General features: G+C 41.2%; 1 protein-coding gene and 3 long non-coding RNA genes across 6 annotated transcripts; 3 read left to right on the top strand and 1 right to left on the bottom strand.

Moving 5' to 3' along the window:
- Window positions 1-440: 440 nt before the first annotated feature.
- Window positions 441-9,439, bottom strand: LOC126056219 (CLIP domain-containing serine protease C9). Of its 3 annotated transcripts, XM_064042882.1 has the most exons (10): window positions 9,042-9,431; window positions 8,018-8,127; window positions 6,371-6,438; window positions 5,410-5,471; window positions 4,408-4,592; window positions 3,601-3,713; window positions 2,667-2,819; window positions 2,172-2,298; window positions 1,463-1,594; window positions 441-663 (listed from the first exon to the last, which is right to left on the bottom strand). In XM_064042882.1, the coding sequence occupies exons 1-10, from the start codon at window positions 9,112-9,114 to the stop codon at window positions 493-495; spliced, it is 1,194 nt and encodes a 397-aa protein (XP_063898952.1). In that variant the 5' UTR covers window positions 9,115-9,431; the 3' UTR covers window positions 441-492. The 3 variants fall into 3 exon arrangements, with proteins under 3 accessions (XP_063898952.1, XP_063898953.1, XP_063898954.1); XM_064042883.1 differs by lacking the exon at window positions 1,463-1,594 and having other exon boundaries at window positions 9,042-9,439; XM_064042884.1 differs by lacking the exon at window positions 2,667-2,819 and having other exon boundaries at window positions 9,042-9,434.
- Window positions 9,440-10,015: 576 nt separating this feature from the next.
- LOC110382668 (uncharacterized) lies at window positions 10,016-11,235 on the top strand. The gene is made up of 2 exons (XR_002429979.3): window positions 10,016-10,398; window positions 10,841-11,235. It is a non-coding gene; the product is annotated as an uncharacterized LOC110382668 (long non-coding RNA).
- A 5,339-nt stretch (window positions 11,236-16,574) lies between these two features.
- On the top strand, window positions 16,575-17,715 carry LOC110382669 (uncharacterized). Its single transcript, XR_002429980.3, has 3 exons — window positions 16,575-16,689; window positions 17,212-17,320; window positions 17,404-17,715. It is a non-coding gene; the product is annotated as an uncharacterized LOC110382669 (long non-coding RNA).
- Window positions 17,716-18,728: 1,013 nt separating this feature from the next.
- LOC110382670 (uncharacterized) lies at window positions 18,729-19,926 on the top strand. Its single transcript, XR_002429981.3, has 3 exons — window positions 18,729-18,880; window positions 19,080-19,197; window positions 19,872-19,926. It is a non-coding gene; the product is annotated as an uncharacterized LOC110382670 (long non-coding RNA).
- The last annotated feature ends 358 nt before the right edge of the window (window positions 19,927-20,284 follow it).

Here is a 20,284-nt window from a genome sequence, read left to right as displayed (position 1 = left end):
TATTTATACATTTACAATATATGGATAATAATACATTATAAACAGTATACATACATACTACAATACATACATATTACATTTGCCAGGAGAGGCCAAGAAACAAAAAAAAAGTGAAAAAACAACAAAAAAACTGTCTACAGTTGCGATTCTGCCAATTTCCTATGGATGTGGTCGCGTAATTTCTTTTTGAACGTATAACGACTGTTAACCATCCTGATCTTTAGAGGTAACTCATTCCAGAGAAGAACAGATTTCACAAAGAAGGAAGAGTGAATAATATCTGAACGGTGAGCAGGGCAATGAAGAAGACGATTATTAGAGGAGCGAAGATTTTTATTGTGCTGTGAACACACATACTGAAAGTGGGAGGTTAAGTATGAAGGTGAAGACGGGGTATATAAATATCTAATTATTAAGGTGCTAATTTTATTTGATAATTAACTACATAGTTTGCTCTAATGATAAGGCTTCAGTCTTCCCAGGCGTTGCTCTTCAAGGCCAGACGACGCTCTCGATCCAGGGCACGTAGTGTATGACCCTGGTGTACAGTCCGGAGCCAGCAGTGATGCCGCACTGCTTCCCGGCTGACGTCACTCCGACCACGGTCGTCACGCAGTGATGCTCGTCTAGAGTTTTTGACTGAAGTGGACCACCGCTGTCACCCTGGTGATGAGAAAACTAAGTATGATGATGTCCTCCTAGCCGATTATCGGCTACGGCGGCTGTTCTCATGTAAGGAGATTAGCCAAGTGCAGCAGGACATAATATAGTGCACAAGCATTTGCGCAAACACAGGTGCACTCACTATTCCTTTAATACTCTCATGGCCCCATGGGACGGTAAACTGACATGACCGGAGAGAGATCAGGCGCAGGACTGACATTAACGTGCTCTCCGATGCACGGGTGTATCAGTCATCAATTTTCAGGCTTCGGGCAGCTTTGTGAAAGATTCTAAACCCACAAAGCGATTTTGGCCCGACTTGGGAATCGAACCCGATACCTCATGATCAGCAGCCGCGCTTGCGACTGCCAACGAGGCAGTTTCTAAGTATATCCTGAACACCAATGACTGAGTAAAGGTAAAGGAAGATCATCTTGAGGAAAGCTAGACTTTCAAGTCTGAAATCGCCAATCCGCATTGAGCAAGCGTGGCGAATAACGCTCCTTCCTTCTCTGTATGAGTAGATGCCGCAGCCCAGCAGTGGGGTAATAAAAAGGCTGATGATGAAATATATCTAAAGGTCATAGTCTGCAACTGCTGTCATTGAACATCTTTGGCAGTCGTTACGGGTAGTCAAAAGCCAATTTATCAAGGGGTTGGTGGGGTAACTGAGTTAAGGAGATCAGACAAGCAGTCGCTACATGTGGCATACTGGTATTCAGCAGCATCTGGTTAGACTGGAAGCCGACCCAAAGATAGTTGGGAAAAGGCTCGGCAGATGATGATGATCTGAAGGTACCTCGCAGGAATCAGCCACGGTCACTCTGTCTCCGTAGCACATCTGTGTGGTGTGATTGTATCCTTGCAGAAGATGTCTGTGTGGGGGGTAGTGCTGCTTACATTCTTCTTCGCTGAACCTTGAGATGTTCAACTGAAAAATATTATTGTATTTATAAAGTCTAAGTCCATTTAGACTGTTTTGTAGTCGTCTTGCATTCATCAGACGCTGCCTCGTATGATCTTAACCACTCATGGTTCCGCTAGCCTGTCTGTCCCCCAAGTTGGGGAGATTTGCCTGTACTCACCGCGCTGAGCATGCGTGATGGTAATCGCAGTTTGGGATAGTTTTAGCTTCGGAGATGCCTCTACCATCTCCGAGCAAGGCATATATGGCCTTACTACAAAAACTTGAACGTCTGTTTTACACTTGTCTAAAAAAATTGTGGCTGCAAAATGAACCATATTTATGTCAACGTCATAATCTGTAATTTTTTAGACAAGTCTTAAACTGACGTTTAAAAGTTTTTGTGGTAAGACGGTTAATATCTGACTTGGTGCTGTGTGGTGCTTATACCGCCACCAGTCGGCCGACAGTCCGTTGTTCAGAAGGCTGCATCACGGTGATTTTGGCCATTGGGGCTAGACGATATTGTTTTGCCTCCGCCCCAGTGTATGGTAAAAAAGGTTGGTGATGATAATGACAGAGAGGAGAAAGCAAGAATAATTACAGTTTGTAATGTATCAGCTAGCGGTTGTCTGTGACCCAGGGCACCCCACCCAGTGAACGTCAGAACCTCATCAGCCTCTCCCTTCGTGTGTAGACACGCTGGATGCACAGCATTGTTGAATGAAATCCTACAATCGGATAAAAACTATAAAGCCGTTTTGAGAGCTTACACACTGCCAAGACAAATTGGGCGGCCGGTAATTGATCGGGTTCATCAAACAGTATGGAGATGAATGTTAGTACGCCCATTTCATCTATCTGTCTCACTGTCCATGGACATTTTTTTACGGACTACCAGACTTTCATGATCCAACTATCGGGAAACGCAGTTTTCTCCTCTGCCCGGACTATTCGTAACCATGCTGTGTGAGTCTCCAATTTAAGAAGATGCATCCAGTGTTTTACGTGGAACAACTACCAGTCTGAATTCCACAACCAAGTAGTTGTTTCCTTGGAATGCGAGTGGAACCGCCAGAAGGGGCAAGTCCAAACTTACTCAGTATCAGTCTCGAGCAGCGCGATGTCGTGGTACTTGGAAGGCGACTGGTACTCCGGGTGAGGTACCACCCTCCTCACGTTGTACCTCTGCCACATGTCCAGAGGGTCGGAGCGTCGGAGGATGCCGAGCGCTATGTACTTCACGGGCCCTCTGGGAGTAAAATAACAGTTGAATGATTATATGAAACTCCACATCTGATGGTCATCGTGGAGTAAAGACCAGAATCTTTAATCATCATTAATATTATAAACGTCGTGGTGGCCTTGTGGGTAAAGCACCAACCTCTCATGTATGAGTGGGTGGGTTCGATTCCCGGTCAAGCAAGTACCAATGCAACTTTTCTAAGTTTGTATGTACTTTCTAAGTATATCTTAGACACCATTGACTGTGTTTCGGATGGCACGTTAAACTGTAGGTCCCGGCTGTCAGTGAACATCCTTGGCAGTCGTTACGGGTAGTCAGAAGCCAGAAAGTCTGACACCAGTCTAACCAAGGGGTATCGGGTTGCCCGGGTTACTGGGTTGAGGAGGTCAGATAGGCAGTCGCTTCTTGTAAAGCACTGGTACTCAGCTGAATCCGGTTAGACTGGAAGCCGACCCCAACATGATTGGGAAAAAAGGCTCGGAGGATGATGATTATATGAAACTCCACATCTGATGGTCATCGTGGAGTAAAGACGAGAATCTTTAATCATCATTAATATTATAAACGTCGTGGTGGCCTAGTGGGTAAAGCACCAACCTCTCATGTATGAGGGCGTGGGTTCGATTCAAGGTCAGGCAAGTGGGGTTTTGGGGGTTGGCTCTTGTAATTTTTTTTTGACGTTTGAATAGTGCTGTTTTGCAGCCAAGTTTGAAATGATTTTTGACTGCTGGACTGGAGACCCAAAAAAGGAAAAGCTATTGATAGGCAATTTTTCTATTTTACTTACACGCTGGGCTGTGACATGCAGTGGGCAGCCGTGAGGATGTAGCGCTCACTGATCACAGAGCCTCCACAGAGCCAGAGAGCTGAGTCCATGTCTGTGCCATACCCGAGCAGAGCCTGGGAGATTTTTATATTATCATAAAACTGAAGAGCTCGATTCCAGGTCAGCAAGTACCAATGCAACTTTTCAAAGTATGTGCTTTCTAAGTGTTTCTTGGACACCAATGACAGTGTTTCGGAGGGCACGTTTAACTGTAGGTCCCGGCTGTCATTAAACATCCTTGGCAGTCGTTACGGGTAGTCAGAAGCCAGTAAGTCTGACACCAGTCTAACCAAGGGGTATTGGGTTGCCCGGGTAACTGGGTTGAGGAGGTCTGACAGGCAGTCGCCACATGTGGCACGCTGGTATTCAGCTGCATCCGGTTATGGGAAAAGACTCGGGACATGATGATGATGATGATAGAACTAAAGAGTAGGTTACTAGACCGATTTGATTTTTTTTCAGTCTTAGATACACCATATAACGAGGAAGGCTAAGAGCTCTGCCTCTGCAGGTCGTGGCCACGCTTCCAATTTGGCGACGTTGCCAAACCGTCGCCAAGTGAGTTAGGTACCATACATTTCATTATTAACTGCTTGGATACGTTAAAAAATGAAATTTTACGACCGAAGTGGTTGGCTAGGACAAAGAAAATGAGCGCACAATTTTGAATGTTGCGCTCATTTGGTGAGGACGTTTTTGAGACGTTGAGTGTGCATCTTGGGTTTTTTGTAAATCAATGCGTGTAAGAAAATATGAGACTTATCTTACCATATGTGTGTACTGGTATCTTTCAGCCTCTTTACCAAGGATGGCGGGTCTTTCCACGAAGACATCTAAGACCACATTCCAACATGCACTGCGATATCGATAGTATCTGTTAAGCTGATTATACCACCACCCTCCTTTTCTGTGTTTGCAGTCATAATCCACTTCGTTTTTAAACTTTGTGCAAGCTGGAAGGTAAGAGAAATCATCTTCATCTATACTAATATTATAAAGCTGAAGAGTTTGTTTGTTTGAACGCGCTAATCTCAAGAACTACTGGTCCGATTTGAAAAAATCTTTCAGTGTTAGATAGCCCATTTATCGAGGAAGGCTATAGGCTTTTTATCCGGGTTCGTGCAGAAGTTTCCACGGGATGCGTGTGAATCCGCTGGCAGAAGCTAGTATATTTATAAAAGAGGAAACACTTTTATGCTCATTTGGAACTCTGAAACTGAAGCGATTTGAAAAAGTCTTTCACGGCAGGTAAGCTACACTATTCCCGACAAACTTTGGTAAACTTATTTTATCCAGGTACAGGAAAAAGTCGTGGTGGCCTAGTGGGTAAAGAGCCAACCTCCCAAGTATGGGGTTCGATTCTAGGTCAGGCAAGTAGCAATGCAACTTTTCTAAGTTTGTACGTACTTTCTAAGTATATCTTGAAAGAAAGAAAGAAAGAAACATTTATTTGTCGGAATATGGGTACAGATCAGTTGTTAGGTGTAGTTATAAGTTCTAACCATACTCTGCCATGATCAGGCGTACAAATTTTTATTGTTAACACAAAGTGTTTAACTTAAATCTACTCTAACAAGGTGCATAACTATACTCGCTGCTTATACAATTATTATATCACAGTTTTATCGTTTAAATATTCTTTCACACTATACTTGGACACCAATGACTGTGTTTCGGATGGCACGTTAAACTGTAGGTCCCGGCTGTCATTGAACTGGTAACTGGGTAATTTAGACTTTCAATATTAAAGTGTTTCATAAAATGACTTACCGTCTTCAGCTTTCTTTCCAGTAATGTAGAGAAAACCCAATTGCTCATTTATTATCATTTTCCTGGGAAAATATGACATTAATGATTTTCGTATCGCAGATTTTCGCGGACCTTTTAAAAATGTTCGCACTAATAGGCATGACGACAGGGTTAAAAAATAATTATTCGAATTAGTCCAGATTTTAGATTAGCGCAAAATATTGTACATGTATTTTTTATTTTAACAAAAATTAAATGTTTACCAAGGTATATCGCAACTAAAGCTGGGTACTCACTTAGCAGTGTAGCACGTAACGTATCAGATACGGTAACAAGTGAGTACGTAGGCACGAGCCCGCAGCGAGCCGCTCGCGCGTGGAGCGCTGTAAGCTCGCAGTGACCCGCCGAGTGGCGGATTCAATGCGAACACAAAGGCGGCTCGCGGTGTGCTCGTGAGGACCGTGGACGAGCCGTACCCACTTGCAGGTTGATACCGTATCTGATACGTTACGTACTACACTTCTAAGTGAGTACCCAGCTAAAGATTGAGAGTGGGGGTTCGTGACGTCACGTCTATGTAAAATTTGTACTTAAAAGTGACGGAATAATGGCGTCCACGGCCGATTTCATAGTATAGTTCGAGGTCTCGGTTTCAATTCCCGGGTCTTGCCGAGATCGCTTTGTGGGTTTTCTTAAACTTTCACAAAGCAGCCCGTAGTCTGGAAGTTGGTGGTTGATTCAAACGTGCATCGGAGAGCACGTAAATGTCGGTCCTGCGCCTGATTTCTCTCCGGTGGTGTCGGATTGTCGTCCCATCGGGTTATGAGAGTGAAGGAATAGTGAGTGCACCTGTGTCTGCGCAAATGCTCGTGCACTATAATATGTCCTGGGCAGTTGGCTGATCTCCTTAAAATGAGAACAGCCGCCGTGGCCGAAATTAGCCGTGGACGCCATTATTAGTATTTGATCTTTATAGGTTTACCTCATATCCTCAACCAGGTTGCAATCGGTACAGCATATTATCGGCGTCTCGCCTTGATATGAACATATCTGTAAGCAGAACCAAAGGACATTGTTCGTCGTCCATACATAGTTGGCCTAAGACCCAACAGGGATCTGTATTTACTCTTTGGGTTGTAGATAATGTATATATTCGATTGAACCTAAATTAAAACAACGGACACTTATGAGAATTCTGAAAAAATGAAAACAATTTCGGGTTTTGAGGTTATAATCATCAATAAATCGTCAACAAAAACATACGGTATGTAGCAATAACTGTCAAAATGTCAATGCTGTCATCTGTCAATTATTCATCAACTGTCAGTGTCGAAATTAATGCTCGTTTCAAACAGCTCTTTCAATCGAGATTTTTGATATATTATGGCTAATTACGGTTCCAGGACATCTAATCGGACTGTGTAAGTAAAAATCATTATATAAAGTGTTGAGAATACTGACGCTTGTCTGTTTCAAACTCTAAGAGTGCTGTTACACAGACTTGGCTGTATGAGTTATAATACCTTTGCCTATAATAAACCTCAAATGGAACCAAAAATTAATAGAACTATCAAGATGGAAGCTAAGGACGGAAGTGAATACTTTTTAAAATGTTTTCGAAATTAACAAGTGTCCGTTCTATTTTATTATATGTAATGTATATTATTAAAAGAGCTAGTAATTATAGTAAATGTTTCATGCGTGTTGGTTCATAGGCCAGTTTTAACAATGTCCTTTATCAATTATATGTACGTACACCCTAAACTACCCATTTTCAAGGTATTCTCCAGATAAGATATGATCGTGGTGGCCTAGTGGGCAAAGAACCAACCTCTCGAGTATGAGGGCGCGGTTCGAATCCAGGTCAGGCAAGTAAAAATGCAACTTTTCTAAGTTTGTAGGTACTTTCTAAGTATATCTTAGACACCAATGGCTGATAAAAAGGTGAAGGAAAACATCTTGAGGAAACCTGGACTATATAGTCTGAAATCACCAACCCGCATTGAGCAAGCGTGGTGATTAATGCTCAATCCTTCTCCGTGTGAGAAGAGGCCTGTGCCTAGCAGTGGGACGATAAAAAGGCTGTAACTGTACTCCAGATAAACTCCATCCAAAGGATGTCTGGAAGAAATCGCTGATTAGCGATAAGACCGCCATTTGTACTGTTCTTGTGTATTGTGATGTCCTGTGTTGTTAATTTTCTTGGTGTACAATGAAGCATAATGTAATCTAATCTAACCCTCCTTTTCGCAGTTGGGTAAAGCGTCTAAAGATACAAGTACACGCCAGATCGTGGGTGGCTGTTTCTGCCTATCTGACTTACACTACCCAGCTACCCGGGCAACTCAATACTCCAAGGTAAGACTGGTTGTCAGACTTACTGGCTTCTGACTACCCGTTACGACTGCCAAAGATATTCAATAACAGCCAAGGACCTACAGTTTAACGTGCCATGCAAATATGCTATGTCCTTTCTCAAGTTAAAAACTATGTCTGTACCAAATTTTACACAAATCGGTTCAGTAGTTTAGGCGTGAAGAAAAGACAGACAGAAAGACAGACAGAGTTACTTTCACATTTATAATACTAGTTAGGACTAGTTAGGATAAAAGCACAGTATGAAACTTACCGGTGATTGTTTATTTTGCCTTCTGTCTATTAGATAGCCCAGACATCTATGTATATTAACACATCGGCCATTTTGGCCCTTACTCGTGACGTTTGAAATGCATTCAGAGCCTGAAACAAAAATATCCTAGTAAAAAAAAACTAAAAAGCATCAAAAAATTCATCCCCATCGCTGTCATCTGGGAGCGTACCCAAGAGGCTGGCAGCATTACCTCGTTGGATGGCCATGCTGATCCTTTGTCCGAGGTAATAGCCAGCCTTTTGGTCACGAGAAGCGTCAACCAGCCGCCTAGACAGATAGGATATAAGAGTATCTATCTATATGTCAGTCTGTCTAGATTTCCGCGCCGCGCATTCAAAATGGCGGCCGGCGCAGCGAGGGCTATGCAATCGCGATCGATTCAGCCACCCTGGAGCCCGATTCTGCTTAGTTGATAATGTCAAAATTGAATAACATTAGCAGTTTTAACCTTATCCGGCATTCCGCTACCAATCTATACTAATATTATAAAGCTGAAAAGTTTGTTTGTTTGAACGCGCTAATCTCAGGAACTACTGGTCCGATTTGAAAAACTGTTTCAGTGTTAGATAGCCCGTTTATCGAGGAAGGCTATAGGCTATATATTATTACGCTAAGAATGTTTCAAAATCGGGGGATATTTTTCTATCGAGAGAGCTTACACCGCGTGCGGTGTGTAAACGGTTAAAGTTTCGCAAAAATCATGTATAACAGAATTGTTTCCCTTAAAAAGTTCTTTAAACGTCCGCGACAGCATATGTCTATCTTTTAAGGTTAGCTTACTATAACCTTTTTTATAGTTAAAGTCAGCGTTAGCCCAAAGTAACTATTCCATGCGGACGAAGTCGCGGGCGAAAGCTAGTATTTTCTGAATAGACAGACGTGGTCACTGGACATATGATAAGAGAGAAGAGAAGAGAAGTTCCGACACGGTAAAAACCGCGAAAAAATGGCTAGTTATATGAAATAAATATATATTTATTTAAATGTACCCAAAAGAACATACCTTCGTCCAAATCTAAATGGCTGTTCACACAAACACAGCACAGACACGACAATATTAATAAATAATATATCATTATTATATAAAACACGACAATCCGGCGTAATAATGAAATTATAAGTACAACTATCTTAGGTTACAACTTTTAAATAAATACTAATTTGCTAAATTTTAAAGAAATCGGACGGTAAACAACTGAGATATGGAATACTAAGTATTAATAAAAAAAATACAAAACATCCGAATTGATAACCCCCTTTCCCGGGAAGTCGGTTAAAAAGATAAAATATATCATCATCGTCAAACTTTGTAGAAAAAATATTATTGGATTTATTTCCTTGTAAAAAAGATTTTATTTACTTATCTCCGTTCTCTAAAATTTATCTATCTATCGTTGCGTACTTGTATGGGGCTAATGTCAAAACAATAGATAGATAAAATATTGGAAAGGGCCGTTAGTACTTACTCAAACCTCCATTTATGTACCTGCTCACACACACAGAGCTTTAATTTCAATACTGCAAGTTGTGATCAGGGAACGTCTATAAATTACGTGAGCAATCAGGGCGTGGTCATATGTCCACTGTCAAAATTGTCCCTAAATAAATGACAGGTACATACTGCTTGGAAAAATACAAATATCAATTTTAATGATGAAGAAGAAAAGTGGTTTTTCAAAGCCAGCACTTTTGAAGATTAAGTTTACAAAAGACAGCACAAAACGCCCTTCACAATTTCTATATGCTTTTGCTAGAAGAATGGTTTTGGGAAGAAGAATGGTAGAAAAAGATCTAATAAAAATTACAATAAGCATATACGAAGGGGGCGAAAAGTTTTGCACATCTGAGTAGCTTACGATAAATTTATAGATGTGAAATCCCTTCCTAAGTAGCTTACAGTAATTTCTTGCAACTCTTACAACTTACCGTAGTTACTTATGTAATTTAAGATGTAAGATTTAAGGGTTAAGCCGGCCTCATTTATTTATTTATTATTACATACAACATTTTCTTATCAACTATATCTTCAATCTATGTTCGACAAAACCGTTTACACGGTTTGTCTGCGAAATAAAATGTATGTACATTGTCCAAACCAATCAAAAACGCCTTGCGTAATTAATAGCCGACCCCTTACATAAAACCAGGATATTATATAGGTACTGAATTACATATTAACTTAGTACCTAAAAGTATTGATCGTGACCTGCGCAGTGCAGTTAGAGCTTTCTAGACCAGACTTCCCTTTGTCTGAGTATCCAGTGCGTCGCCCGACGTCTGCCGTGCAGCACGCGTGGCTCCTACTAGGAGTGCCGGGGTCCAGGGCTTGGAGTCCATCACCAGGACTTAAAAGTTCTAAGGTTAGTATTACCTGTTTTCTAAGTAAATTAATTTTACAATTTTCAAGTTGTAAAAGTGTAATTTTTCAAAGTGTTTTGCTGTTTTTGACTTTGAATTTTGGAGGAGTTTCGTCATCATCTTTCATTGTAAAAGTCCACTGCTGGACTGCTGAGCAAGGCATTTAATATGTCACGTTTTTTAGTCTGTCATAGATTTTAAATGACATTTCTGGGAGATTGGACATACAAAGGGAGGGGTAAAAGGGCGTGTCCGATTTATACTGTTTGAACCTACACTCACGTGTCTCATGGAACCCTTTGTGTTCCAGGACTGCGGTCACTCTGGTGTCCGAAATGCCCTGTTTTAATATAACTTAACTGACTTAAAGTTTTTTCGACTTTATCCTTAAGTACAGTCGGTTATTGATTATGATTTTAAATGTTTTCCTTTTTGGATTTCCAGGTTGAAGATGAGCTACCATCATTGGAAGATACTGATGTACCAGCTCGCATTCTCTCCCCACGTGGCGTTGCTCCGGCACGTGGCACGCGGCGCCACTTGAGCGCGCTGCGACGGGGCGCAAGTGGCGCCACCAACACCTGAAGCGCCAAAGTCAACCTCACCTGCACGCGGCGCGCCCTGCTCACACCGACGAGGCTCTGACGGCTACAAAATATGTTGAATTCTTTATAAGACATTTGACATATTTATGTAGTATTTAGTTGTTAAAATTTTTTAATATTATATTCTTATAGAGAAATACGACACACCCACACATATATGTAATGTTTATTATAAGACATTCGCAAAACAAGTATATTTGAAATAGGCTAAGATTAATTATAAGTTAGGTTAAGTCAAGAAGTTTTGTTTTATTTCAAAATTCCCTTAATAATCAGCTTCCTACCCTCACAATGGGGTCGGCATCCAGTATAACCGAATGCAGCTGAGTACCAGTGCTTCATAAGGAGCGACTGACCTATCTGACCTTCTCATCCGGCCACCCTTAGCAAGGCTGGTTGTGAGACTATCTGACTTCGACCAGTATTGGCTGCCAATGATGTGCAGTTTTATCTGGGAGTCACAAAATATAACTTGCCTTCCGAATTAATTAAAAAAATTGTAAGGATTCATCATCATCATCTCAGGCATAGGTCGTCCACTGCTGAGCATTGGCCTCCCCCTTAGATCTCCACAAATACCTGTGCATCCAGCGTCTTCCGGCGACCTTTATAAGGTCGTCTGTCCACCTTGTTGGTGGACGTCCCAATGGTAAGTATTGGTAAGTATTTATTTGAAGGTGGTCCTATTGCCATAAAAAATAACTCGAAATAGATACATCTTCAAAAAGTCGTGGTGGCCTAGTAGATAGAAAGAACCAACCTCTCAAGTATGAGTTTGGCTCGATTCCAGTTCAAGCAAGTACCAATGCAACTTTTCTAAGTTTGTATGTACTTTTTACGTATATTTTGGACACCAATGGCTGATAAAAAGTTGAAGGAAAACATCTTGAGGAAACCTGGACTATTAAGTCTGAAATCACCAACCCGCATTGTGCAAGCGTGGTGATTAACACTCAATCCTTCTCCGTGTGAGAGGAGGCCGCAGCCCAGCAGTGGGAGGATAGGAAGGCTGATGATGACAAAGCAGTTTGGTTTTTTTTATGCTGCTCATGATGATTGGGAGTTGACGGAACTACTGAGCAGTGTATAGCATGAATGTCGTGTTTGGGCTTATTTTATTTGTTTTAATGAGAATTTTTATTTCGACTATTTTAAACGAAGACACTAAATTGTTCTGAATAACTTAAGAACACTTTTATGTAATTTTTTGATTTTCATAATGAACTAAAGGTGGAAATATCAAATAGTAGTAACAAATGGACCCAGCGGATACAAGATACTTTATTTCTAGAAACATGAGTGTACATAGAATTAGGTATATGCAGGTTGTTATAACTAAATATAAAGTAACCCCATCATGATTCGCCTCTTAGGTGTACTAATATAAATCCCTACTAATATTATAAATGTGAAAGTAACTCTGTCTGTCTGTCTGTTACGCTTTCACGTCTAAACCACTGAACTGATTTTAATAAAATTTGGTACAGAGATAGAGTTGACCTTGAAAAAGAACATAGGATAGTTTTTATCCCGGACTTTTGAAGAGTTCTCTTGGAAACGTGATATAACCGAACTTAACGCGGGCGAAGCTGCGGGCGGAAGCTAGTACAATATAAGAGAAATACATAACTGTGTGTAACTGTTGAATATATAGGTAAATTAGTATATTGTATATGGCTGTCTGGATTTCCGCGCTGCGCATCCAAAATGGCCGCCAGCGCAGGAAGGGTACAATGTAATTTCAATCGATTGAGGACCCCTTATCAAGGGGGTGTGAGGTGGTTATATCATACATATATGTAACTGTTGAATATATAGGTACATAAGTATGTATATATAGATTCAGCCTGTCTAGATTTCCGCGCCGCGCATCGTGGGGGCGATGCAACTGCAATCGATTGAGGTCCAGAGGCCCGATTCTCCTAATTTTACTCAAGCGACATACGATTCACATCAGACTGAGATCCAATCACGACTCAATTACGATTGAAGCGTATGGGGCATTCCGCAATTTTTTCTTTGAAATAATTTTTATCCTTTTCTGTCATTCAATAATGAATCATTTTGTCTGCAAATGATTGACGATTGCAATATGATTGTAGAGCAAACTACCGTATAGACCAAAATCACCAAAATGACAGACCAGTCGCAAACCAATCGAATGTCGTTGGAATACGATTGGTCTTATATTAGTAGCAGAATGCCCGATATGGTTAAAACTGCTATTGCGATTCAATTTTGACATTATTAACTTTGGAGAATAGGGCTACTGAACTATCAAGGATTGTGAGGGGTTGGGGGCTATCCAACAGCATCCTGTGGCCACCCTCACCTGCCCGATATCTAGGTACACTAATATATGAAGAAGAATAATATGAAGAGGAAAAACACTGTTTTTTGTTTGTAATGGAAACACAACTTAGGTTTTAATTCAAAGTCAAGTCAAATCATTTATTTCATGTAGGCCTTTACAAGCCCTTATGAACGTCAAAATTATAAATAAGTTTGATTCTAGTTGCCCATTCTAAAAGTAGCTTCCTATGGAGAAGAACGGGCAAAAAACTCCATGGTCAATTGTTTTTATTTTTGTATGTATTAGTTTATAATTATTGTAATGTTAATTTTTATTTGTGTATTGTATTTTCTATGGGCCCTAGTTGCCTGAATTAATGGAATAAAAATAAAAAAAAGTACTGCTACGATATAACAAACTCTTTGACCATTAGAAAGCTACATTATTTGCGAGTAACATAGGCTATATTTTATTTTAGAAAAACTAATGGTCAGAATTAATTAGAATAGGCTACTTTTTGTCTCGAAAACCTACATCCACGCAGGCGAAGTCGCAGACTACCGCTACTAAATAAATAAATAATATCGTGACCAAGACGTTTTTTTTAACAACGTCAAAAATCATCAAATGACCCCCGCTGTGGGTTAGCAGCGGTGAGGGAGTGTCGGACTTTTACTGACTAAAAACCGTCGTGTTCCATCGTAGGCCTTTTATGTACCAGCGCCGCGGTAACTCTTTCGAACAATCCCGCAGCCCTGGCAGGCCTTGGCCCTGATATCTCTATCGTCTGGCTTGGTTGCTGATATCTCTATCGTCACCTTGACACCTCCACGTGAGTTAGATCATTTGTCGCGTTAATCTTATAGTCTTAAGCGCAACTGCTGTTCACGAGGTCAATTCCTGGGTCGGGTCAAAACGTTTTGTGGCTTTAGAAACTTGCACAAAAGCAGCCCGTAGTGCATCAGAGAGCACGTAAATGTCGGTCCTGCGCCTGATCTCTTTCCGGTGGTGTTGGATTGTCGTCCCATCGCGCTATGAGAGTGAAGGAATAGAGAGCGCACCTTTGTCTGCCCTAATGCTATAATATGTCCTGCTCAGCTGGCTGATCTCCTTGTATGAGAACAGCCAAATATCGACTGCAAGCAAGCAATACCTTCTATCTGACATTTTTGTTTCAAAAAACTCGTATCTACCATAAACTACCTTTAGATTCGAAATAAAAATAAAAAACTTTATTAAGCAATACTATGCATAAAAAAAGAAAACTTTGATTTTCAGTATCTCATTATACCTACCTCGGAATAAGGATTTTATTAAGTTTTATTGTTCCCCTTTAAAATCCACCCGGAGTCAGATAGGAGGTATTGCTTGCTTGCAGTCGATATAGCGTATACCTATATTACTGTAGGATATAAGAGTATCTATACGTCAGTCTGTCTGGATTTCCGCGCCGCGCATCCAATATGGCGGAACGCGCAGCGTGGGTAGAATGCATCCGATCGATTGAGCCATCCTAGACTATCATATAGGAAGTTATGATGATAGAATAACTTTTTAATATGAATAGCTGTTTTCCCGCGGTGTCACCCGGTTTCCGTGGGAACTACTTACCCGGATTATAGCTTATTTCATTAGGAATAATCGCTGTCACTTCTCACCGATCCCCTTAGAAATACATATAGAGAGTTGCTACCTAATTGCTACCAGCTACCATTAGTTACTACCAATTGCTACCCTCGTGGTTTGGAAGATATTCAGCATCTAAAGTTGACAGCCATTCTAACGTCAACATGGCTGTCACTTTTCCAGTGTGAAGGAACGGCGCAAAAATATTGAGTTTTTTTCTCAGAGTTGCTACCTAATTGCTAAATATATTTGGATAAAAAGATAAGACAGACATCTTGACTTCAGCTTAGCTGTCACCTTTAGATACTGAATATCTTCAAAACCAGAAGGTTAGCAATTGGTAGCAACTTATGGTAGCTGGTAGTAACTCTCTATCTATATGTAGGTATTTCGAGGGGATCGATGGGGAGTCTCCTGGATTCTGACGCTAACGGATATAAGAGTATCTACAGGAATTAATTTTAAGAAGTTCAAAAAAAAAGTTTTGGTCCAGAATCATTAACAGAACATATCTGCATCATCAGTAAAAAAAATGTTTTCATTCTTTTGTCCGCCCTAAAATCAGCAAAATATGGATCAGTCACATCAGTAAACCGGTTTCGCGTTGCCACCGTGCCTACTATGACGACTGTGACCGTACAATCAGTTACAAAATAAATATCTCTCGATATCAATAACTTTTCTTTTTTGTACTAAACCACGACAAAATAAAATAAGTTAACAAAGTTTGCGCACTGGATAAAATTCATTCCTGTATGTCAGCCTGTCTAGATTTCCGCGCCGCGCATTGAAAATGGCGAGGGCAATGCAAGGCGATCGATTGAGCCACCCTGCACCCTGGACTTTCATAGCTATATACGCTATACTAAGCAGATATAGCAGTTATAGTTATAGAATATTTTTTTACACGGTGGTTTCAAACTCAAACTCAAAAACGTTTATTTAAATTAGGCTGATAAATCAGGACTTTTCGAACGTCAAAAACAAAAGACAGCCTTCAAAACACCCGCTCTTTACCACTTCCTATGTGTTTTTGCTGGGAAGAAGACTTTTGGTGGTATAGTTGACTGCCTCGTTGGTCTAGTCTCCCGTTCGATTCTCGGGTCGGGTCGAAATCGCTTTGTGGGTTTTACAAAACTTTCGCAAAGCAGCCCGTAGTCAGGAAGTTGGTGATTGATTCACCCGTGCATCGGTGAGCACGTTAATGTCAGTCCTGCGCCTGATCTGACGTATTATTATTGTTATATAGTGTTGTACATTAAGAAAAAGACTTTATTATTGTATAATATATTATGTATGTTAGTCTTTAAGGTATATATCTATGGGCCTATGCAGCCTGAAAATAAAGAGATTTGATTTGATTTGATTTGATTTGATTATCAGCGCAGCTTTCCTAGCCTTTTTAAACTGTAATCATCGCTAATATTATAAAGAGGAAAGTTTTTTAGACCGTGTCTGATAAAGCTGTCCCGATAATATAAAAAAAATAACCTACCGTTTTTTTTTACGCCGCGCATAGATACAATCGAGCAACAAAATCTGCTAGTGTGAACACACTCCAAATAGGTATCCTATATCATCTCATCTGGTATTGATCGTGACCTGCGCAGTGTAGTTAGAGCTTTCTAGACCACACTTCCCTTTGTCTGAGTATCCAGTGCGTCGCCCGACGTCTGCCGTTCATCACGTGTGACTCCTTCAAGCTGGTCTCTCATCTCTTCAGCAGCTTGCAGCCTTGGTGTGTCTTCGACTTCTTCTTAAAGATGAAGGTAATCCACATTTTAGTTCTTTATCATTTTTCTTATTAGATAACGTCAATTAGTCTAAAGGGGTGTGGTCATATAAGCCCGGGTAACTGGGTTGAGGAGATCAGATAGGCAGTCGCTCCTGTGACACACTGGTACTCAGCTGCATGCTGTAACTGGAAGCCGACCCCAACATAGTTGGGAAAAGGCTCGGCTGATGAAAATGGGTGTGGTCATATAAGCATGAACAGAATTTGAGGGATTCATCACAATTTTTTCCCGTGGAAGCTACTCCGTGCACCTGGATAATAAGTAGCCTAGCTCAATATTATTCTGACCTGACTCATAAGTATGATATTAAGATAACCTACATACAGAAAGGGACGTGGTTTTACAATCATAAAATCTGACTTTTAGAGTTTATACCTTCAGTTTTAAGGGTGGAAATAATCATACACCTAGCCTTCTCGCAAATATGCTGGGGTGAGGTCGACTTGAAGCTGGGATTAAGAATAAAATAATTAAATATGATGACTTAATTTACAGGTTTTTCGAAAATGGCTGTCTTCATCGTGGCCTTATCATCAAGGAGCTAGGCGTCGAAGACATCAGCTGCTTCCAGCTGTAGATGCTAATCTAAGGATTGATAATACAGGTATAATAAAATATAATAACGTACTTAATATCCTGATCTATGTTTTTCCATCTATACAAATGCTTTTCCATTATGTATTTCAGGTCCGATGGGTCACGTGGCACACGGCACCACTTGAGCGCGCTGCGACGGGGCGCAAGTGGCGCCACCAACACCTGAAGCGCCAAAGTCAACCTCACCTGCACGCGGCGCGCCCTGCTCACACCGACGAGGCTCTGGCATCCTTTCTCCCTAACCATGCTCTCAAATCTTAAAGATTTCAGAAGCAGAGTTTGGGAGAAAATAGTTTATAAGATTAGTATAAGTTTTCTATTCTTATAATAAAAATAAATAAGAGAAAGACGTTTACTTAATCCTGTATCATGTCATGTGTATTAAATGTATGTATTAGCCTATGTTTCGTTTTATTTCGAAGCCACTTTTAGACCGCAACATTTTAATAATAATGTCCTCCTGACCGATCGTCAACATCGGCGGCTGTTCTCATGTAAGGAGATCAGCCAACTGCGCAGGACATATTATAGTGCACAAGCATTTGCTTGGACTGCGGTGCACTCACTATTCCTTCACTCTTATAGAGCGATGGGACAATCCGACACCACCGGAGAGAGATCATTCAATCTGCATACCTTTAGTGATTGTTAAGGATTCGGTCATCATCTTCTTATGCTTTAGCTAACTATATTGGTGCGGCTTCCAGTCTTACTTGGTGTAGCTGAGTACCAGAGCTTAACATGTACTGATGGCGTCTGTGTACTCTTCAACCCAGTTTCTAGCATGAAACATCTTGGTAAAATTTTGGATTGATCCACGCCAGCATAGCTGGGAAAAAGCTTGACTATTTATGAAGCTGAAGTATGCTACTAAGGGTCTTCGGAAGTTGCCGTGGCCTAGTGGGTAAAGCACCAACCTATCATGTATGAGCGTGTGGGTTCCATTCCAGGTCAGGCAAGTACCAAGTCAACTTTTCTAAGTTTTTAAGTACTTCTAAGTATATCTTTGACACCAATGGCTGATAAAAAGGTGAAGGAAAACATCTTGAGGAAATCTGGACTATATATAGTCTGAAATCACCAACCAACCACCAACCGCATTGAGCAAGCGTGGTGATTAACGCTTAATCCTTCTCCGTGTGACAGGCCGCAGCCCAGCAGTGCGACGATAAAAAGGCTGTGAATTCATACTTCTTGGTGATTAACGCTCAATCCTTCTCCATAAGAGATCAGGTTGATGCTGAGGCTGCTGAAGGAAAGGCTGATGATGATGATTATACTAAATTGGTAGAAAATGGATGAGAAACCAGGAAAATAAATCTAAAACGCAATATTTTTTAGTATTGCAACATTTTGACCTACTTCAAACTGCATTCTAGAATGTTCATCTGGTATTGATCGTGACCTGCGCAGTGCAGTTAGAGCTTTCTAGACCAGACTTCCCTTTGTCTGAGTATCCAGTGCGCCGCCCGACGTCTGCCGTGCATGACGTGTCCCTTCGAACATCAGTTGGGGCGCCGCCCTCCGGAGCTCTAGAGCATCTAGAATCCAACAGTTTATGATCCAGGTAAGTGTTGAACCAGCTTCTATGTTTTTCCAAAAGCCGACTAACTTTTGACTGCAGAAAATCCTCACGATTGGTACGTTATGTAACAGGTTCGAAAAGGGCGTGGCTGCAAAAGTCTATCAAACATTTTCAAAGAAGTCTTTCTTTTTACATTCTTCTTAAAAGAAGTTTACTAAAAGCAAGTGCTTAACTGTTCCAGGTCCCTGGTGGTGGAAGCTTCATCAGCAGACTGATGATGTACCAGCTAGCTGTCGCATCACACCTGCCGAGCTGGTGCTTGATGCCACCAGGGAACCGAGCTGCACTGTGTGACCAAGGTATGCCATTAACATTCAATTTCGGAAACTTGGAGTCAAAAGCGCGTAGCTACTCATGACATTGCTCTTTAATTACAATGGAACTATAATGTTTTTACAAAGAACTCACTAAGAACTGACTAGCCTTTTCCCAACTATGTTGGGGTCGGTTTCCAGTCTAAACTGATGCAGCTGAATACCAGTGTACCACATGGAACGACTGCCTATCTGACGTTGTCAACCCAGTTATCTGACTAGCCAGCGGCTTCTTGGCAACGACTGATAGTCTCTCTAACTTCTAACTACTCGTAACGACTGCCAAACTTGTTCTGACAGCTGGGACCTACAGTTTTGATTTGTCTTCCGGTAGATGGTCATGATATGATGGGCTTAACCTTGAGGCTGCTAGCCAGGATACTCATCAGCTTATTTATTTCTACATGACTTAGGAACCCCCTGATATTATGTGGAGACAGCTTTTTTATGTAATACCCTGGTCTCTTTCCGATCGTGCCGGATTGCCGTCCCATCGGGTTATATGAGCGAAGGAATAGGGAGTGCACTTGTGTCTGCGCAAATGCTCGTGCACTATAATATGTCCTGCGCAGCTGGCTGATCTCCTTAAATGAGAACAGCCGCCGTGGCCGAAATTGACCGTGGACGCCATTAATGAATATCCTGGTCTTCTGTTTCAGGTCTCATGCGTTCAGGCAGGCTCCATCATCAGCCCACTGCCTCTGAAGATCTTCACTTATTTTGTCACCACTAATGCTTTGGAAAAAAGAATGCAACCTTTTTTTCATTGCATTTTAATGGCTGACGAAATGAGGAAGAATTTTGTGATGAGATAGCTAAGGCAGGCGCGGATCTGAAAGGACCATTTTCAGGACCAGGAGATGGTCCTTTGGTCCGCGCCTAAATATTAAAGTGTCGCCCCTAATTTGGTGACCAATGTATTGCTTTGGAAAAAAAAATCCATTGCGTTTTAATGGTTGCTAAAACGAGTCTTTGGCTTGAGACTATACAAGGGGTATCTGGGTTTATATTTGTTAAATATGGACTCTTTTACTCCTCACAAGGGGAGGGGAGAAGAGGGGTTCACAAGAGC

The sequence above is a fragment of the Helicoverpa armigera genome, chromosome 30 (assembly GCF_030705265.1).
Source record: "Helicoverpa armigera isolate CAAS_96S chromosome 30, ASM3070526v1, whole genome shotgun sequence".
NCBI lineage: Eukaryota > Metazoa > Arthropoda > Insecta > Lepidoptera > Noctuidae > Helicoverpa > Helicoverpa armigera.
Note: the sequence above shows the minus strand (reverse complement) of the source record. Positions and strands in the feature narration are given on the sequence as shown.

Bases quoted from the DNA above. Each gene is read 5' to 3' on its own strand.
- LOC126056219 (XM_064042882.1), bottom strand. From the start codon at position 9,114: ATGATATATTATTTATTAATATTGTCGTGTCTGTGCTGTGTTTGTGTG. The intron at 8,128-9,041 runs GTATGTTCTTTT...TTTTTGTTTCAG, and splicing joins CCATTTAGATTTGGACGAAG to GCTCTGAATGCATTTCAAAC. The intron at 6,439-8,017 runs GTAAGTTTCATA...TTCTGCTTACAG, and splicing joins GGCAAAATAAACAATCACCG to ATATGTTCATATCAAGGCGA.